Source organism: Sprattus sprattus, assembly GCF_963457725.1.
Source record: "Sprattus sprattus genome assembly, chromosome: 1".
Taxonomy (NCBI): Eukaryota; Metazoa; Chordata; class Actinopteri; order Clupeiformes; family Clupeidae; genus Sprattus; species Sprattus sprattus.
The window spans coordinates 14,458,145-14,479,216 of NC_137920.1; the positions used below are offsets into that span (position 1 = coordinate 14,458,145).

Sequence of the window (21,072 nt, forward strand, 5' to 3'; positions counted from 1 at the left end):
TCCTAAAAATAATGGGCGTGTCAGTCTTAAATGTAGGACTCCTAATTTTTTTCACTAAGAGCAATTCACAAAATATTTTATCCCTAAAAGTAGCACCTAAGTCTAGGACAGCTTAAAACTCCTCATGAGGACTCCTAAGTCACTAAGACCTATTCACAAAAAATCGTAAGATGGCTGCAGCCGACTTGGAATTGATAAAAGACATTGCTTAAACCGTGAAGGTATTAATATTGTCGTAGAATTAGCGCGGGATGCAATGACGCCTTTAAACAACGATGTGTCCCGAAGTGAAATGTTTGGAAACATAAAGATAGGCTATTTGGCTTCGCGGAAAACGCAAATGACGACACTGGGGATCATCATTCAGCCGTTTAATTCATCAAACTATCAACGCACTGTAGACCCCACATCATCCAACAGTTGGATGTACCGATGACTTGTGCATTTCAACGCAGAGCGGTCTGCAGCAGGTTTTTGAGAACTTACCAGCTGGATGCCGCTGGGGTGACAGTGGCTATTGGTCCTGGGACTATACGTTTCACGTTCGTTTCGCTTTGATCAATTAAGATTGGAGGGCTTAAAGGGCCGCATGTGCTGATATTTGAAGTGGTCAAGGGCTGGAAATATAATAGACTTACAGTTTGCTGGGTGCTTTAATTATTACTGCCTTGATTACATGCAATTGCCATATTTTATATTGATCGCTTTATATTTCTCTTAACGTGCAAAGTGTCATTCCCGTTGGATGCACAAACTTGTCATCATGCGTGTGCATTCTGCTAACTGCACTGTCCATGACTATTTAATATGACTTAATTTGAAGCCTAGGTTATTCTCTTATTTTCAGTCGATATAGTGGGATTGTTAGAGAGACGTCACGAATGAGTTTTTAATGAGAGAGCCTGTCAACAACCAATCACCGTCCTCCCCCCTTCTAAACTCGTGCATGAGAAGCGACGTCATCCATAGCAACGGAGTTTTTATCTTAAGCTTAGGAGTTGGTATTATCCTTAGTATGAGTAGGTCTCAGAGCCGTTGTGAATCACTTTTAAGAAATTACTCCTACGTAAAAGGTTTTAGCGCGAGTTAGGAGCACTCCTAGTGGTAAGATAAAAGGCTTTGTGAATACGGCCCCTGTTATCCAGCTCTTCAGTTGAAGGTATCTAAAGAGTTCCTTGTTAGTTAAGTTGAATTCTGTTACCAGTTGATTAAAAGGCTTTATGTTTGTATCTGAAATAATATCCCGAATATTTTTTATTCCATTGTCACTCCATGATCTCCACTTTAGCTACTGCTTTTGGATGGTGATGGATCCATGATTTTAATATCCAAAATTTGTTTTATTCTCGACCATGCTCTTAATGTGCTATTTGTGACACAACTAACATTCTTAATCTTCACCTTTGTAAATAAGGCTAAAAACAGGTTTTTCCCTTTAAGCTGCTGATCCTCTATGTTTATCCAAGTATCTTCCTCTGATCTGTTTATAATTTTATTAATGTAATAGGCCTGAGCAGAATGAAAATATAGCTCCAGGTTTGGGAAATTTAGCCCTCACCTTTTTCTATTGTTTTTAAGTAGTTTTCTACTCAGTCTATTCGCCTTATGTGACCAGATAAAAGCGCTGAAAAGTGTATTTATAGTTTGAAAAAACTTTTTAGGTGGGGTCATTGGTAATGTCTGAAAACTAAACAGAAATTTTGGGAGCCATATCATTTTAAGCAAATTGATTCTGCCTATTAAATGAATTGGTAAGTCTGTCCATTTATCTAGACTAGCCTTAAGATCCTTTATTAATGGAGAGAAATTGTCTTTATATAGTTTGGTTTTATCTAAACTGATATGACACCCTAAGTATTTAATTGTTTCCTTTTGCCATTTAAAATTGTATTTTAATAAGTTATCAGTTTTGGGTAAAAACCCTGTTTTTGATAATAGTTCTGTTTTTTTCTATATTCATTTTGTAGCCGGATATTTTTGAATACTGCTCAATTATTTTCATCAGATATGGAATAGATTATTCTATATAAGTCAGATACAACATCAAATCATCAGCATACAAACCAAGGGCCGTATTCACAAAGCCTTTTATCTTACCACTAGGAGTGCTCCTAACTCGCGCTAAAACCTTTTACGTAGGAGTAATTTCTTAAAAGTGATTCACAACGGCTCTGAGACCTACTCATACTAAGGATAATACCAACTCCTAAGCTTAAGATAAAAACTCCGTTGCTATGGATGACGACGATTCTCATGCACGAGTTTAGAAGGGGTGAGGACGGTGATTGGTTGTTGACAGGCTCTCTCATTAAAAACTAATTTGTGACGTCCCTCTAACAATCCCACTATATCAACTGAAAATAAGAGAATAACCTAGGCTTCAAATTAAGTCATATTAAATAGTTATGGACAGTGCAGTTAGCAGAATGCACACGCATGATGACAAGTTTGTGCATCCAACGGGAATGACACTTTGCACGATAAGATACATAGAAAGCGATCAATATATAATATGGCAATTGCATGTAATCAAGGCAGTAATAATTAAAGCACCCAGCAAACTGTTAGACTATTATATTTCCAGCCCTTGACCACTTCAAATATCAGCACATACGGCCCTTCAAGCCCTCCAATCTTAATTGATCAAAGCGAAACGAGCGTGAACCGTAGCCTAGGCGAAAGCCTACTGGTCCCAGGACCAATAGCCACTGTCACCCCAGCGGCATCCAGCTGGTAAATTCTCAAAAACCTGCGACCGCTCTCCGTTGAAATGCACGAGTCATCGGTACATCCAGGCCACGGTGGACGAATTATTGTAATGTGTGTCCTGTCACTGGACATTCCTGCGATCGCCATGGAATTTACTTTGATATTGTGTAATTTGGCGATTGTCCAAAAGCAACTGGATAAACTGTTGGATGATGTGGGGTCTACAGTGCGTTGATAGTTTGATGAATTAAACGGCTGACTGATGATTTCCAGTGTCGTCATTTGCGTTTTCAGCAAAGCCAAATAGGCTATCTTTATGTTTCCAAACATTTTACTTCGGGACACATCGTTGTTTAAAGGCGTCATTGCATCCTGAGCTAATTCTACGACACTATTAATACCTTCACGGTTTAACCCTTCCAGCACGAAGCCCCGTGGGGCACTTTGTGGTATTTGTATTAATAGAATTTAAAATCTCAGCGAGTTTTTGTTCTACAAACATAAAACTAACACCCACAGCAACCTTGAACCCTTTACTTTTTAAATATATACAGTTTGAAACTAAAGTATAAATAATCACTTTGTAAGGAGGATATAACTAATCCCTTGCACATTTCAGCCTCTGAGTGAGGTTTTGACCCTCCCATTAGCAAATGACAACTATTCATATGATAAGGGCATGGTAATTCAGTGATCACCATTGGTTCCTGATGTGTCAAGAAAACCTGTAGGGGGTAGTGGGGCACAAAGACATTCCAGGGCTATTACGTCATGGCCATTGTCATTTGACCAAGGTGTCCCAGAATGTTCACACCTCTCTCATCAATATGCATAGTGGTCGAAGTGAAGAAAAGTGTCACTTTCTATAATACTTCTAATTAGTATAGAAACCACACACACTTTCTGAATGCTAAACTCACCTATGTGGAGCAAACACCTATGTTTACAAGGTTCAGAGTAAAAAAGAAAACTTCCAAAATATTAACAATGTGTTTTTGTACAAAGTCTGGGCACCTCTAAAACTAGATTTCATTTTAGTGTCTTTAGATTTCATTTTAATAAAAAAACTTGTTTTACTACATTCCTTTTACTTTCATTCATTTTTTGCTGAGGTGTTCTAGAATATAATCATGCCACTTTGGCCTCATGGTTTTTAGTTGGGTGAAATATACAAAAATATCAGGCATGGCAGAACACTTAACAGAGTAAAAAAAGGCCTTAGTGTTGGAAGTGTTAAGCAATGTCTTTTATCAATTCCAAGTCGGCTGCAGCCATCTTACGATTTTTTGTGAATAGGTCTTAGTGATTTAGGAGTCCTCATGAGGAGTTTTAAGCTGTCCTAGACTTAGGTGCTACTTTTAGGGATAAAATATTTTGTGAATTGCTCTAAGTAAACAAAATTAGGAGTCCTACATTTAAGACTGACACGCCCATTATTTTTAGGAGTTTCTCCTAAATTCGCCACTTATGAGCTACTTTTAGCCCTAAGATTCTTTGTGAATACGGCCCCAAGTTTGTAGCATTCTACTCCAATGTTAATTCCACTTATCTTGTCTGATTGGCGTATTTTCTGAGCCAGCGGCTCTACAGCCAAGGCATATAGTGATGGGGATAGGGGACATCCCTGCCTTGTACCTCTAGCTATCTGAATTGCATCTGAAAGAATACCATTAGAGTAGACGTATGCCTTAGGAGACTTGTAGACCGTTTTAATCAATTGTATTATTTCCTTTGGGAAGTCATATGCGTCTAAAACCTCATACAAGTAGCTCCACTCTAAGCGATCAAACACTTTTTCTGCATCTACCGCCATCAGTCTACTTTTTCTTTTTTAGCAAATTGTGTTAGAGATATACAAGTTCTAACATTAGTTTTTAACTGTCTATCTTTAATAAACCCGGTTTGATTCAAATGAATGATTGATGGAAGTATTTCAGTAATTCTATTATTTATAACTTTTGTAATTATTTTATTATCAGCATTAATCAGACTTATTGGTCTGAAATCAGAAGGTTTAGTGCACTCTTACCTGGCTTAGGAATAACATTGATAATGGTATTGTACATTGAGGTTGGCAGGGTTTCATTTGTAGTAAGGCATTTTATGACTTCCATGAAGAGAAGATTTATTTGGGGCCAGAATGTTAAATAAAACTCTGTTGGTAGCCCATCCATCCCTGGAGCCTTGCCTTTTGGGAAGCTGTCAATTGCCTTTTTGATTTCCAACAGGGAAATATTTTTGGCCAGAAGAGCTTTGTTTTGCTCCGATAGCTTTTTACTGTTTACTGATTTTAAGAAATTCTTTTGTTCTTCTGTTTGACCTTTAATTTCTGTAGAATATAGTTTTGCATAGAAAGAAGCAAAATTTTGGTTAATACGTTTGTTATCCCTAACCACAGAATTGTTCACTGGATCCTTTAGAATAAAAGTCTCTCTTTTAGACATCTTTTTAACAAATGCGGACAACTGCTTCCCGGTCTTATTTGATGATGTATAGCTTAATTTGTTCATGTTATACCTAACATTATTAGCTTTTTCTAGCAGCAGCTGGTCATATTCTAGCTTCAAGCTTTGCAAGTGTTCCATATCGTACTTTAGACAAGATTTCTTATGCTGGTGTTCTGCTCGACTGATATTGGTCTCTAATTGTTTAACTTTTTTATTTAATTCTGTGTTCTTTCTAGACGAAAAGGAGATAATAATCCCCCTAATATATACTTTAAAAGATTATGTGTATAATCTTTATATCTTAAATGCATTTGTTGCCACACATCAGTAAGGTCATTTAATGCAAGGAATTCAAGAAGTTCCTTGGGAACATTAGGTTTCCACTTCAAGTTAGAACTATCATGTTCATTAAAGACTTGATTTAAATCTCCGGCAAAAATAATTCTTTCTATTGATATGCTATTGATTATTGTTTGAATATATCTAAGATACTTCATGTGAGCTGACGGGGGAGATTAGATATTTAATAGTGTATATTTATCTCCATGGATTTCACACAAGACTATCAAAAATCTACCCTCAGGGTCAGAGTGTTCTGAGATGGAATGGTAAGAGTTTACTTATTAAAACACCTACTCCTCTACTTTGAGATGTATAGGTTGATTGGAATGACTCTCCCACCCATTGTTTTTTCAGGAGTTTAATCTCACCGGCTTTGAGATGCAGCTATACTACATCTGAAGACAATTTCTTGAGGTGTTGAAAGACTTTTTGTTGCTTTACTCTGTCTTTAACCCCATTTACATTCCACGTTGTAACAGTGAATTTATTAGGGTTAATTTTAATCTGACTGCTATCCAACATTTTGCATGATGGACATGCGGGTAAATCTTAGCCAAGCTTGAGGCTTGTGTGATGACTTTAATTGGGAACCAAACACACACACCCCACACACACACACATTCTCTCTCTCTCTCACACACATGCTCTCTCTCTAGCTCTCAAGCGCTTTCTCTTTCACTTGTCATTTTCTCTATCCCTTTTCCCTATTCTCTGTGTTTTTTCGTCCATCCTCCAGCACGCCGCCCTGCCCAGAAATGACCTGCTGATGACAGCCAATGCAGGATCACCCTTACTCCTCATCCTCCTGGACCTGACTGTTGCATTTGACACAGTGGACCAAACTATCCTGCTAGAGCGCCTCCACACCACCATTGGACTATCAGACTCTGCACTCAAGTGGTTTCAGTCCTACCTTTCTGGCAGAACTGAATATGTCTCACTGGGAAGTTGCAAGTCCAGACAGCTCCCTGTCTCCTGTGGTGTTCCGCAAGGGTTGGTCCTCGGCCCCATCCTCTTCATTATGTACATACTCCCCCTTGGACGCGTCATCAGCAGACATGGGATGTCTTTCCACTGTTATGCTGATGACACACAGCTTTATACCAAAACTGCCCCAAGCCCCACTGCAGCCATGTCATCTCTCAACGCCTGTCTTGGGGAGATAAAGGCATGGATGAGCAACAACTTTCTCCAGCTTAATAGTAGCAAAACTGAAGCCCTTCTTGTTGGCACTCCACACCAGGTTCAGTCATCCTCCTTGACCCATCTCACCTTTGACAGCCAGATAATCCCCCTCTCCTCCACAGTCACTAATCTCGGAGTTAGGTTTGACTCTCACCTGAACTTTAATGATCATATAAAACACCTGTGCAAAACCTCTTTTTATCATCTAAGAAACATCTCCAAACTCCGCCCCTGTTTAACCCTATCAGATGCAGAGAAGCTTGTCCACGCCTTTATCTCCTCAAGACTGGACTATTGTAGTTCACTTTTCTATGGGATCACTGGCAAGAACATCCAGAAGCTGCAATACATCCAAAACAGCGCTGCCAGGATTCTGATAAAGGTCCGAAAATATGAGCACATAACACCAATATTACACTCACTACACTGGCTCCCTGTCTCTTTCCGGATGGACTACAAAGTCTTTATAATCACCCATACATGCATTAATGGACATGCACCTTCCTACCTGCAAGAATTAATTACTCCCCAAACCTCCACCTGCACCCTCAGGTCTTCAAACAGCTTGCTCCTCCGCGTCCCCAAAAACCAAGCTCTGCACCATGGGCGACCGGGCCTTTTGCTCGGCAGCACCACATTTATGGAACAGCCTCCCTGACCACCTAAGGGCAACGCAGACGCTGGACTCCTTTAAAGCTGGACTTAAAACTTTTTTATTCAGGAAGGCATTTCTGGCCTTGTGTTAAATCTTTTCTGTTATGCTTATGTTAATATTTTAATTTGTTTTTAATTTTATTGTATTATTATAGTTAATTTCTAATATGTAGGCACTCTGAGATTCTTTGGAATGAAAAGTGCGTTAAAAATAAAATGAAATATTATTATTATTATGATTATTATTATTATACTCACTCCCACCACTCATTTTACATGTAAAGGACAGGTGGACAGGCCAAACACATTCTCACTCACACCCCATAACATACAGTAGCAATAACATAAAGTATACTATACTTGGCTTCAAACTACAGCTTCAAAACTTCAAAACTTTTTAACTTCAAACTATGAACATTATATTAACTGTAAACAACAGTTCATAGTATACTTAAATATATATAAATAAGTACACACTAGAGCTTCAAACATGTTTTGCAACATGTTTTTTCTGATTTGCTTATACCTATTTTTTTATCTTGTTTATAGTTAATCTTGTTATATTACTTGAGCACACTGAGTACAAGAAATGTGTACTGCCTCTTTAAGAGATTATGTTACATTTTGCTGTCATCTCCGTCTATTATTCAATCTGCGGTTGCTGAACTGCCATTGACTTTTGCCTTCTCTCCCCTTTTTACACGCAATTGTTGTATTGCATTTGCTGCACGTCACAATGTTTTAATCTTTTTGTGCAAAATACAGCCACACTTTTGACCGCTTAACTTTCGGTATTTTCTCTGTTAAAAGGTTGATGGCAAGTTCTGTTTGTGCTTGTTCTGTGAAATGCTGCCTGCTCTTCACTGTCATAGGACTTTTGCTATAAAAACACCAATGAGCGTGAACGACACAGGACAAAGTTTACATTGGGAGCTGGGGCAATTTAAATGTGCCCCATGAACTCTGCCCAGCAACAAATACAAAATAATTCATACAGTTCATACTTATGCCACTAACGTTACTGCTAGTTAGCTATCGCTAGTTTTCTACATCATTTTACGTAAGTTTGGTTGATTTAGCTGCATGATTGTTGCTGTTATTTATTTCAATCGGCTGAGGCACCGAAAGGAAGCACCAAAATCTGCGTGACATTGTATAGGAACTGGTGCCATATTGGAACTGGTTCTCGGTACCCAACCCTAATTGCCAATGGCAAACATTATAACAAAACTAAATACTTTAAACAAAACAAAATTAAGTGTCAGAATGTAGCGTAACAATATTACCTAGAGAAACAACTCTACCTCACAGCAGGAGATATGTCCTTCACTGTAAACCAACCCTGTAACAAAATGCCCTGCTTCCTTCCCTAGTGGTGCGTTGTAATGCCCAAGTAACGCATTACTGTAATTCCACTACTTTTAACGGTAACGAGCATGTAACTAAGTATTTTTTTTAAATCAAGTAACGCAGTTACAGTTAATGAAATGTAAATGAGTTTGTTACCCCCGTTACTATCTTTTGTGGAAAATGAACACTTGCAGACAAGAAGACAAGATAGGCCTACTTTAGTTTCTTCTGATCTGACGTCGCAGGACCTTGTGCAGGACCAATGCGACCGCACATGAAAGACACTCTGCTACCCAGATCCACGACCGCTTACACACACATACACACACATTGCACCTGCAATACAATCACGCACGCATGCACAAACACACACACACACGCAAAAGGCTGTACAGGCTGTAACTGTTTCTCCCATTGTCCAGGACCGCTAACACACACTAACATTGCACTTGCATACAATCACGCACGCACACATGGATATACAACCGTAATTATTTCTCCCATTCTCCACGGCTGCTAACACACATTCATTGCACTTGTATACAATCGAGCATACATATGGAAAGACGGCTTGGACACCATTTCCAACATTTATTGTTTAACCAGAAAACGCGTGGAATGAATTACCAAGGGTGTTCGTGTCCTCATCTTGGTTGTCGGTGCAACGGCGAAAGACGCGCCACTAGTGATGTGTCGTTCGTGACCTGCATTCAATGAATCATTTTGAACGAATCCTTACAAGGACTCGAGAGCAACGAGTCCTCTCAAAAAAAGATTTGTTCTTTTTCTCATGACCGAGCATCGGGACTGTTGCATAGGCTAAGCCAAGGAAACAGAAATGATTCATTGAACGTTCATTTTGAACGAATCCTTACAAGGACTCGAGAGCAACGAGTCCTCTCAAAAAAAGATTTGTTCTTTTTCTCATGACCGAGCATCGGGACTGTTGCATAGGCTAAGCCAAGGAAACAGAAATGATTCATTGAATGCAGGTCACGTGAAAAATTATCCAAAGACCCGTATCCGAAGACCCAGTCTGAAAAAGAACGAATCATTTCTGTTTCCTCTACCAGTACTGAGCCTATGCAGGTCACGTGGAAAAGGATCCAAAGACCCGTATCCGGCCGATGAACGAATCATAGATCCAGAGACACGGTTGGCAGAAGAACGAATCATAGATCCAAAGACACGGTTGGCAAAAGAACGAATCATTGATCCAAAGACCCGTATCCGGCAGAAGAACGAACCATAGATCCAAAGACCCGTATCCGGCAAAAGAACGAAACATTGATTCAAAGACCTGTATCAGGCAGAAGAACGAATCATAGATCCAAAGACCCATATCCGGCAGATGAACGAAACGTTGATCCAAAGACACGGTCGGGAGGTGAACGATTAGTTCATCTGCCAGATGCAAGTCTTTGAATAATTTTTCACGTGATCTGTATAGGCTCAGCATGGGAAGCTAGAGAAAACCAAAATGTTTCGTTCATTTTGACTTGGTCTTCGGATAAAGGTCTTTGGATAATTTTTCACGTAACCTTCAAATGCTCAGAAGAGGAAACAGAAAGGAATTATTAACCTTGTTCACTTTTGCGTGACTAGGTTTAGTAAGACGTGAATGATATTCGTTCACAAGAAATAATTACAGGTTTTGTTATTTTAACTTTTTTATACTTTACTTGCAGTTCAGTGCAGCGTAATTGTTTGCCGTGATAATGAAATGCTAATGTGATAATAAATGACCATTTAATCCAAACTTTCATGATACATTATTTGAAAGCAGGAATTTCTTTTAAATTAGTATCTGCTAGTTTACATGCACTAACCTACATGATAATATGATAAGAGTTAGGCCCAATCTCAATACTTCCCCTTACCCCTTACCTTACCCCTTACCCTTGAAATTGCGCGTTCATGTGAGAGCTAGTGGTGTCTCAATACCCAAATTGATCAAGATTAAGGGGTAAGGTTAAGGGGTGTATGGCCCTCGTTTTTGAGATGATCGGAGAGCTACCTTAACTCCAAGGGCTATCCCAGAGCACACCGCGAAACCAGCTCGGGAATTTTCAAAAAAACATGGCTGCTTGAAGCGAGGAATATTTTACATGAATAAAGCTATCTACACAACTTTTTTCTTGTCTCATTTCATAGGGGAAAGATCTCAGCCCTTGGCCCTTACACTTGCAAGTGCTAGGGTTAAGACTAGGACAAGACTAAGCAAAAGGGGCAAGGAGAAGAATCGAGATTCGGCCTTTGTAGCGGACGTATTTGCGCCAGGGAATTGGCTATAAAATGCTGAGCAACACCCCTTTAAGCGCCAAAGTCGCAAAATTGCGACGAGCTGCGTTAATGGATTTAACTGCCTGTAGAGTCGAGCAGAGTGTCAAATTTATACTCCCCTCCACTAGTTGGCAGACATCCCAAACTTATACATGGGCTCGGAATACGTCACACTGTAATGTCAAATTTTCGCGAAAAACCCATCCACGTTGTAGGAGAAAAAAAGGAGATAATGCCCCACAAATCTTGATTGCTGAAGCGGTATTACTGGTTTTACAGAGTTACAGAGACAAAATAAATAAAAATGTCAGGTAAAAAGTTGACATGTAGTGATGTGATGAGTATCCTGTTCGCTGATTCAGATTCTGAGGGGGAAAATCTTTCTTTTGAAGATGACAATCGGTCAACTAGCGAACTCGCTAGGCATGGTGCGATTTTGCATGGCAATGGCGGTGCTGGGCAAAGCGAGGACAAAATACTTTGCCCAAAATAGTTAGTGGAAAGGCTACCCGAAGTGGTAGTATTTGGAGGGGTGCTGGTGGACATGTAGGAGTGAGAGTAGGGGGTAGCGCTGGGACCAGTGTGAATGTCAATTCTTTCTACCGTGCGCCATGGTGGTGCTTCACTGCGTGGCAATGGGGCGGCCGTGCAACGCACCGATGTTCACAAAACACAAATCATTCCAACTCTCTGCCCAATTCTTAGTTTTCTTTATACTGTTTTCCTGTCCATTTGTTATGTGTTTAGCATCTCAAAGGGACAGGGAAAAATCTGTTTAAACAATTTCAACATCCATTCAAAATATCCATCTTGAAAGTTGGCCGCTGCTATCTGGTATGCAAATTAGATTAGTACATTATTCCCCATATACACTTAGGATGATTCTCAATATTGTGCTTACTGTCTGTGTGCTTTGCCTTGCAATGAGAGGTTCCACACCCTAAACAACTACAAATTGTAATCTGGATAGATGGGCAGAGATAAGGCCTCTGCTGCTAAAAAACGCCTACTGTTTATATGACTTTTGTGGTATAATAGTGGTCATAATTTGCAACTGTTGGCTTTCAATTCACTGCTTGTCCTTTTGATATGTGGATAACATAATAGATGGATGGAGGCGTGGATATGATGAAAAAAGTTCAACAATATCAACAATATAATTTATTTCCTGAGAATTACCAAATTCCAATATGGCCGCCACCATATGACATCATAATATGCAAATTAGATAGAAAAATGTACTACCTACATAAACTTCAGGTCATTCCCAATATGTTTCCCATTTACACTTTGTCTCTATCTCTAACCATTTAGAAGCCATAGCCTTTTGAAATTTAGATGTCAAAATCAAGTATTTAAAAAAAAAAAAACCCGGCGCCTAAAGGGTTAACTTAATTGGGCCTAATGAAGTAAACAAAACAAAAAACTGTTAAATGACTGTGACAGTTATTTTGTATTAAGTTAAGTGTTAAAAGGGACTTTTGTACTACTGCTTGATTTAAAGGCATGTTGCCCTGTTGTTTAAAATAAATAGGTAAAAAAAATATGTTTATCGTGTTTGACTGTTCAATACTGTTCATATTCATTTCATTAAACGCAGACATAAAAGTAACTTAAAAGTTACTTTCCCTAGTAACTAATTACTTTTGATATACAGTAATGGGTGAAGTAATTAAATTACCTTTAAAAGAAGTAACTACTAACTGTAACTAAGTACTAATTTTCAGTAACTTGCCCAACACTGGTTGGGACCAGTATGGGGAAGGGAGAGCACCAGAAAGTGTGAGTATGATTGTTTAACCGTTTATGGACGTTGGTGAAATGCCAATGGCAAATGGATGATGACAAAAGTGGGTACCACACCTATAAACCAGGGCCCTGTTCGGCGTACAACTGCAGCTAAGAAAATTAATTTAGCTCGCGACTGGAGATTAAATAGCTCGCTAAATGAGAACAGCCCAAGCCGGTCTGGCGTTGTGCGCTAAAATAAAAAATTGTCTAGTTAAGTTATCTCGTCAGCTAAATCGCGCGTGCACGTCCTGCTTCAAAAGGCAGGAAAGGTCGATCACCAAAACCATGATTTTTAATAGTCTAAACTCAAAGAAAAAGAATAATTTTTGTCTCCGCTAAGGCAGGATATGACCATGAACGCGTTATGAAGAATTCAAGACCATAATCATGTCAAAATTCAACACTGCCGCCACAGTGACACCAATATAAGAAACTGTGTATAGGCTGACTAGTCCGTGATATTTTTTCCGGTGTGGAATATGTGTCTTTGGTGTAGTGGTTAGAGCTCATGGATTGCATGCAATAAATCGCTGGTTCGCCCCCCTTCGCCTCCGTAATAATTGTGGTTTTACATCTCCTTGTAAATCGCTTTGAAGAAAGCCATCTGCTAAATGACTGAATGTGAATATATATTAATAAGAAATTCAATAAATTGAAGCAATGCAAATAAATAGTGTTTATTTCTCTCTTCTTATCATGCATCCACCTTACCATCCACATCCACCATCCACCATTCACTACTGCACAAAAATTAGACACTTTTGCAAAACTAAACGTTTGCAATGATGTAAGGTAAAGTAGGTAAAACAACTTAAGCCAATATCTCCGTAATGGAGATGGGTTATGTGCTCAAATTTCCTGGGATCAAAGAAAACGTTGGTTAGTAGGCTATTCATGTGCAAACTAAAAATCACGTCTCAGGCTGCGAATGAAAGTTATTTCGGATTTATCAACTCTATCAATGTCATATAATTATGAGTACTTTGTTCTCCGCATCGCTGACATTACAAAAAGTGATGACATTCAATGTTCGACGGTGGTGTATGCAATATTTGACTCGAGAAGGTCTTTTAAATTAATTATTCCTTGTCGGGTGGATCGGTAGCACTCATACTAAAGCTCATCATGATGGGAAAAACACTTTACACGAACATACCCTCACACCATGTAGCAAACAAGCACCACAAACACCAAACAACTCTTTCAATAATTTCAATGATTTTAGTGTATCACGATCAGAGGGAAGAGACACTGTGTATGTGTGTATATGTGTATGCGTGCGTGGGAGAATGAATGAAGTCTCTCTCTCTCACTCCCGGTTTCGCGAAAAGCGGGCAAACAGTTCCACAAAGTATTTTTTCACAAGTTGTAAAATAATGTTATTGTCTAGGAGCCACAGTCAGGAATGACAGAGGAGGCACAGAGGACATCAAGAATAGACTGAACAAGGCAAGAGGAGCATTCTACAACCTGATGAAGATATGGAGAGCAAAGAACATGGGACATCACTGCACGAAAAGCAAGATTATCGGGCCCGTAAACGCTGTGATACTGCCGCGAATGATAAGCATTCCTGGTTGATATCGGACATTCCCCCGAAATTTTCGTCTGCCTCAAATTCACGGAATTTCCCGCATACAGACCAAGAGGGGAGAGGGGGCGATGTGTTAACTTCTCACCTCTCGCTTACAGAGGTGTGAAAGGCTCTTATTAGCATATTGACTGTCAGCAGTCTTGCCACACACACCCTGCTGCAGCCATTGGTTGAAAACGACAAGGAATTGAATGAAAACGTCTTGTGATGAGACGGAATGAGATTCTGTCTATTGGTCAGCTTTCAACTGACAAAACGTATCCCCTCCCATTTACAGCTATTGCCCCATAAAAACGAAATTAAAATGTACTCGATAATAATGTAATTAATATTCTGTCTTTAGTGTTTTGCTCCGGGGTTATGACCTTTATTGATTTGCCTTCCGTTTTCAGAGTTCTGTCTTTAGGGTTTTTATTTCGGGGTTATCACGATTCTTGCTTTGCCTTTCATTTTCAGAGTTTGAGGGTTGCAATGTCACTTTCGAAGCTGTTCCACTCATATTCCGGAGCTTCCTCTCTGTAATGTTCTTGAGATTCACTTTTGGCATGTAATTATTCAGAGTCGGGCTTACTCTGATATTGAGAAAGTCATTTCGCAACTGGGGACATGTTTGCCACTCGTGAATATTTAACCTGTGTCTGTTCAGGTAGATTTTGAAATCTTACGCGAGCTTCGCGAGCTTCCAACCTGCGCTCTTCAGGTTAATGGTACTGTGTGTCTAACCGCTTAGTCACGTTGCTGGTAAGCATTTTGCTCGTCGGTGCGAGCTATTAACTGGTTTATCATTCCTCCCTCCTCTGGTTTATTTCTCTTCTGTTACTGGAGCGTGGGAATTCGGAATTGTTTAGTGGACTTATGTGAAGTTTTAATTAGCCTATGTTCATTTAAAGGCGCCCGAACTTTAGACTTGAATAATAAACGTTCAATTTCTAGTCTTTTTTACACGTAGTAAGTTTCAATAACACCATACTATTACATATCGACATTCAAGGAACAAAGATGAGACGTCGAAATCGCCTGCCTTCTGTTTTCCACGGTAGATCGCAGTTTATGATAGAAATGGCTTAGCATGGGTGGGATGGGGAAAGATAACACCTTTCCATCCAGACGCAAATTTAGCTAATCTGTAAGTGGTTTCCAGATATATAGTTGATCTGTCTTATTTGACGAAGCAGTGAGTGAGCTGTCTTTTAATATCTCTTGTCCAATTATCTCACATGTTTATGGTGGTATGTGTTTAAACGTTTTAACTTAGGCTATGTGTAATGTTCCTAACTTATATATAATTATTTCACCTTAATGCTCTTGAGATTCGTTTATGGCATGTAATTATACAGAGTCAGGCTTACTCTGATATAAGTCATTAAGAGACGTTAACAGTCGTTAAGTAACTTGGGCCATGTTGCCACTAGTGGGGATCGAACCTGTGACTTTCAGGTTTTTTAAATCAGTGAAGCAGTGAAGGGGTGCCTCCCCTGGCTGGGGGGGGGAGTTGTTTTCAATCCAGGTCAATTCAATTAACATAACAAAAGCTAGGCCTGGGGGGGGGGGGGGGGTTCACACCAATGTGGGCTTCTACGGCAATACACAGGGTCGAAGATTGTCGTAAATCCCACATTTCACCACCAACACCAAGATCAAACTATTTAAGACACTTGTATTCCCAGTGCTGCTCTATGGTTGTGAAGCATGGAAAGTAACAAAGGCAATGCAAAACTAAATGGGGAGCTTCCAAATCACAGCCTCAGAAGGATCCTCAGAAAAAGATGGCCGCGGAAAATATGCAATGAGGAAATTGAAAAGATTACGAGGGTCAACAATGAATGAATGAATTCAGAAGGGAGCTGGAATTGGATCGGCTATACACTCCGGAAAGAGCGAAATAATGATTGTATGGTGGCAATGGGATGGCAACCAGAGGGGGAACGCACTGTAGGTCATCCAAAAACAACACAGAAACAGACAGTGGGGAAGGAAAGAGGACCTGAAGGATGGAGAAGCTGGAATGAGGTTTAAGTTCTGGCGAAGGATCGAGCAGAATGGATAAAGAAAGTTGCAGCCTTGTGCACCTCATGGCCCGGAGAGAACTAAAAAAAAAAAATCATATGTATATAAATCCAGCAAACCAAAATGAAATGAAAGCAAGTGTTTTAAGTGCGGTACGATATGTTCCTCCATTTTGTTTAGAAGTTCATGTAACCTATGAGTGCAGGAGGTGAAATTGTGGTCATGTAGATCTTGTTGAATCAATGGTTAATATAAATTTGAACCATAAACTATATAAACGTATAATATATATAAAACTATAAATATTCTGTAGAACCTTTGAGGTATCTCTCTTTATTTGATGATTAATCACAACCTAACAAGGGGCAGTCATTGGGCAATTGCTCTGCCCCTGACACTCAAACTCTCACTACACACAACAGCTTGTCATTAATTATGTAGAATGCCTTATCGAGCGTTTTCTCAATGTAATGATACAATAAAGCAATAAAAGATAAGGAAGAGATTAAAACTATATATTGTTTTAATATAAATAAACTCACCCACTGAATATGCAAGAGTTTTTTTCTGCCTGTAGACAAACATCTCTCTGTCGTCTGCTCTATGTCTCTGTTGTTTCCTGCTCTCCTCCATTTCCTCCAGTCTCTTTCTGTCCATCTCAAAGTGAAGGTAGCTGTTTCCTGCAAACATCTCTTCTATCTTCTCAAGCAGCTGTGTAACCTGATCATCAGTGTTGTTCAGATTGTTGAGGACATGATATCTGTTCCCACATGTATCTATGAGAGACTGCAGGGCCCCTTCACTCTCAATGTGCTGCTCAATGGTTGTGTCTCCCAGCCAGTCTCCACGAGTGAACAGCACCATGGTGTGACTCCACACACTCTCACTGAGAAACTCCAGGTGTTTCTGCAATATGCCTCGCTTGTCCTCTGTAATGGCTTCGCCCACACGTATGACCAGGAGGACAGCATGTGGTCCTGGAGGACACAGAGATAAACTGAGCCCAATCTCCTGTTTAGTGAGCTCAGGAGTGTCTTTGAGGTTGAAATTAATCCACCATCCTGGAGCCTCGACTACAGTGACCTGTCTGCCTGCTACTTCTCCCTGTCTCTTCACACACTGAGCTGTTCTTCTCTTCTGGTCAAACTCCTCTCTGCCCAGGATGGTGTTTCCTGATGAACTCTTCCCAGCATTTCTGTATCCCAGCAGCACAACTCTGAACTCTGACAGTGGAGGTGATTTGCCTGTAATATAGATTGCTAGAATTATGAAAATGTACATGATATTAAAAATTCCAAATGTAAACCTATGTTTCATTTAAATCAAATAATTTATATTTCAGAGTGTGACCACACACATTAACATTCACATAGATGTCCCTTAAAGTGTCAATAACATGCCCGTAGTTACAGGGTTTAAAAACAGACCATTTAAAGAATTTGGTTCGTTTAATATCTTTTAAATCTCAAATGTGAATAAACATATATGTATGTCATTGTCTTTTAATTTAAGGTGTCAGTAACTACTGTTTCATTATTGTTCAAAATGCATTCACTTTATAAGTGAAATATTCATATTTGTGTGGTGATTTTGAGGGGGGGGGGGGGGGGGGGGGTTGTAAAAGATCAAACACTACTCACTCTTCAGTGACTGGAGGTGTTGTCTTTGCTTCTCCACCTTCATCAGTCTCTCTTTTGCTCTCTCTTCCACTTCTTTCCTCTTTTCCTGTGTTTCCTCCAGTCTCTTTCTGTCCATCTCAAAATGATGGCCCCTGTTTCCTGACACAATTTCTTCAATTTTCTCCAACAGCTGTGTAACCTGTGCATCATCACCTCTATTTTCATTGTTGAGGACATGGTATCTGTTCCCACATTTCTCTACTAGAGACTGCAGGGCCCCTTCACTCTCAATGTACTGCTCAATGGTTGTGTCTCCCAGCCAGTCTCCATAGGTGAACAGCACCATGGTGTGACTCCACACACTCTCACTGAGAAACTCCAGGTGTTCCTGCAATATGCCTCGCTCGTCCTCTGTAATGGCTTCATCCACATCTATGACCAGGAGGACTGCATGTGGTCCAGGAGGACACAGAGACACACTGAGCACAATCTCCTGTTTGGTGAGCTCAGGAATGTCTTTGAGGTTGACATTACTCCACCATCCTGGAGCCTCAACTACTGTGACCTGTCTGCCTGCTACTTCACCCTGTCTCTTCACACACTGAGCTGTTCTTCTCTCCAGGTCAAACTCCTCTCTGCCCAGGATGGTGTTTCCTGATGAACTCTTCCCAGCACAACTGTTTCCCAGCAGCACAACTCTGAACTCTGACAGTGGAGGTGATTTGCCTGTAATATAGATTGCTAGAATTATGAAAATGTACATGATATTAAAAATTCCAAATGTAAATCCATTGTTTCATTTAAATCAAATCATTAATATTTCAGAGTGTGACCACACACATTAACATTCACACAGATGTCCCAAAAAGTGTCAATAACATGCCCGTAGTTATAGGGTTTAAAAACAGACCATTTAAAGAATTTGGTTCGTTTAATATCTTTTAAATGTATTCAAATGTGGATAAACATATATGTATGTCATTATCTTTTAATTTAAGGTGTCAGTAACTACTGTTTCATTATTGCTCAAAATGCATTCACTTTATAAGTGAAAGATTCATATTTGTGTGGTGATTTTGAGGGGGGGTTTGTAAAAGATCAAACACTACTCACTCTTCAGTGACTGGAGGTGTTGTCTTTGCTTCTCCACCTTCATCAGTCTCTCTTTTGCTCTCTCTTCCACTTCTTTCCTCTTTTCCTGTGTTTCCTCCAGTCTCTTTCTGTCCATCTCAAAATGATGGCCCCTGTTTCCTGACACAATTTCTTCAATGTTCTCCAACAGCTGTGTAACCTGTTTATCATCACCTCTATTTTCATTGTTGAGGACATGATATCTGTTCCCACATTTCTCTACTAGAGACTGCAGGGCCCCTTCACTCTCAATGCACTGCTCAATGGTTGTGTCTCCCAACATGTCTCCAGAGGTGAACAGCACCATGGTGTGACTCCACACACTCTCACTGAGAAACTCCAGATATTCCTGCAATATGCCTCGCTCGTCCTCTGTAATGGCTACACCCACACGTATGACCAGGAGGACAGCATGTGGTCCTGGAGGACACAGAGACACACTGAGCACAATCTCCTGTTTAGTGAGCTCAGGAGTGTTTTTGAGGTTGAAATCACTCCACCATCCTGGAGCCTCGACTACTGTGACCTGTCTGCCTGCTACTTCTCCCTGTCTCTTCACACACTGAGCTGTTCTTCTCTTCAGGTCAAACTCCTCTCTGCCCAGGATGGTGTTTCCTGATGAACTCTTCCCAGCACCTCTGTATCCCAGCAGCACAACTCTGAACTCTGACAGTGGAGGTGATTTGCCTGTGATATAGAATGTATGAAATATAAAGACAGAAATGATATTAAATGTTCAATCTTATAGATTATGTTTTATTTAAATAAAAAGATGAATATTTCAGAGTTTGACCACACACATTCACATAGATGTCCCTAACAGTGTGAATAACATGCCCGTAGTAATAGGGTTTAAAAACAGACCATTTAAAGAAATTGGTTAATTTACTGTTGTTTAAATGTATTCAAATGTGAATATATATATATACTGTATGTCTGTGTCATTATGTATTTTATTTAATGTGCCAATAACTACTGTTTCATTATTGCTAAAAATGCTTTCACTTTATAAGTGAAAGATTTCTATTTGTGTGGTGATTTTGAGGGGGGTTTTTAAAAGATTAAACTCAACTCACTCTTCAGTGACTGGAGGTGTTGTCTTTGCTTCTCCACCTTCATCTGTCTCTCTTTTGCTCTCTCTTCCTCTTCTTTCCTCTTTTCCTGTATTCCCTCCAGTCTCTTTCTGTCCATCTCAAAGTGATGGCCCCTGTTTCCTGCCACCATTTCTTCAATTTTCTCCAACAGCTGTGTAACCTGTGTATCATCACCTCTATTTTCATTATTGAGGACATGATATCTGTTCCCACATTTCTCTACTAGAGACTGCAGGGCCCCTTCACTCTCAATGTACTGCTCAATGGTTGTGTCTCCCAGCCAGTCTCCAAAGGTGAACAACACCATGGTGTGACTCCACACACTCTCACTGAGAAACTCCAGGTGTTCCTGCAATATACCTCGCTTGTCCTCTGTAAAGGCTATAACCACAGGTATGACCAGGAGGACAGCATGTGGTCCTGGAGGACACAAAGACACACTGAGCACAATCTCCTGTTTAGTGAGCTCAGGAGTGTCTTTGAGGTTGACATCAATCCACCATCCAGGAGCCTCGACTACTGTGACCTGTCTGCCTGCTACTTCTCCCTGTCTCTTCACACACTGAGCTGTTCTTCTCTCCAGGTCAAACTCCTCTCTGCCCAGGATGGTGTTTCCTGATGAACTCTTCCCAGCACATCTGTATCCCAGCAGCACAACTCTGAACTCTGACAGTGGGGGTGATTTGCCTGTAATATAGATTGTATGAATTATAAAGACATACATGATATTAAAATGCCAATCTTACAGATTATGTTTTGTTTAAATAAAAAGATTAATATTTTATAGTGTGACCACACACATTTACATTAAGATAGATGTCCCTAATAGTGTGAAAAACATTCCCGTAGTAATAGGGTTAAAAACA

The 21,072-nt window shown here is 39.9% G+C and overlaps 1 protein-coding gene across 1 annotated transcript in view; it reads right to left on the reverse strand.

Moving 5' to 3' along the window:
* LOC308367706 (uncharacterized protein) overlaps nt 1-21,072 on the reverse strand; it is a gene marked incomplete at both ends in the record, with an annotated part of 40,330 nt that overhangs the window by 13,095 nt on the left and 6,163 nt on the right. Inside the window, 4 exon segments of the mRNA XM_080841697.1 lie at nt 16,905-17,606; nt 18,003-18,707; nt 19,095-19,799; nt 20,189-20,893. Coding sequence (XP_080697823.1) covers nt 16,905-17,606; nt 18,003-18,707; nt 19,095-19,799; nt 20,189-20,893 — 2,817 coding nt within the window.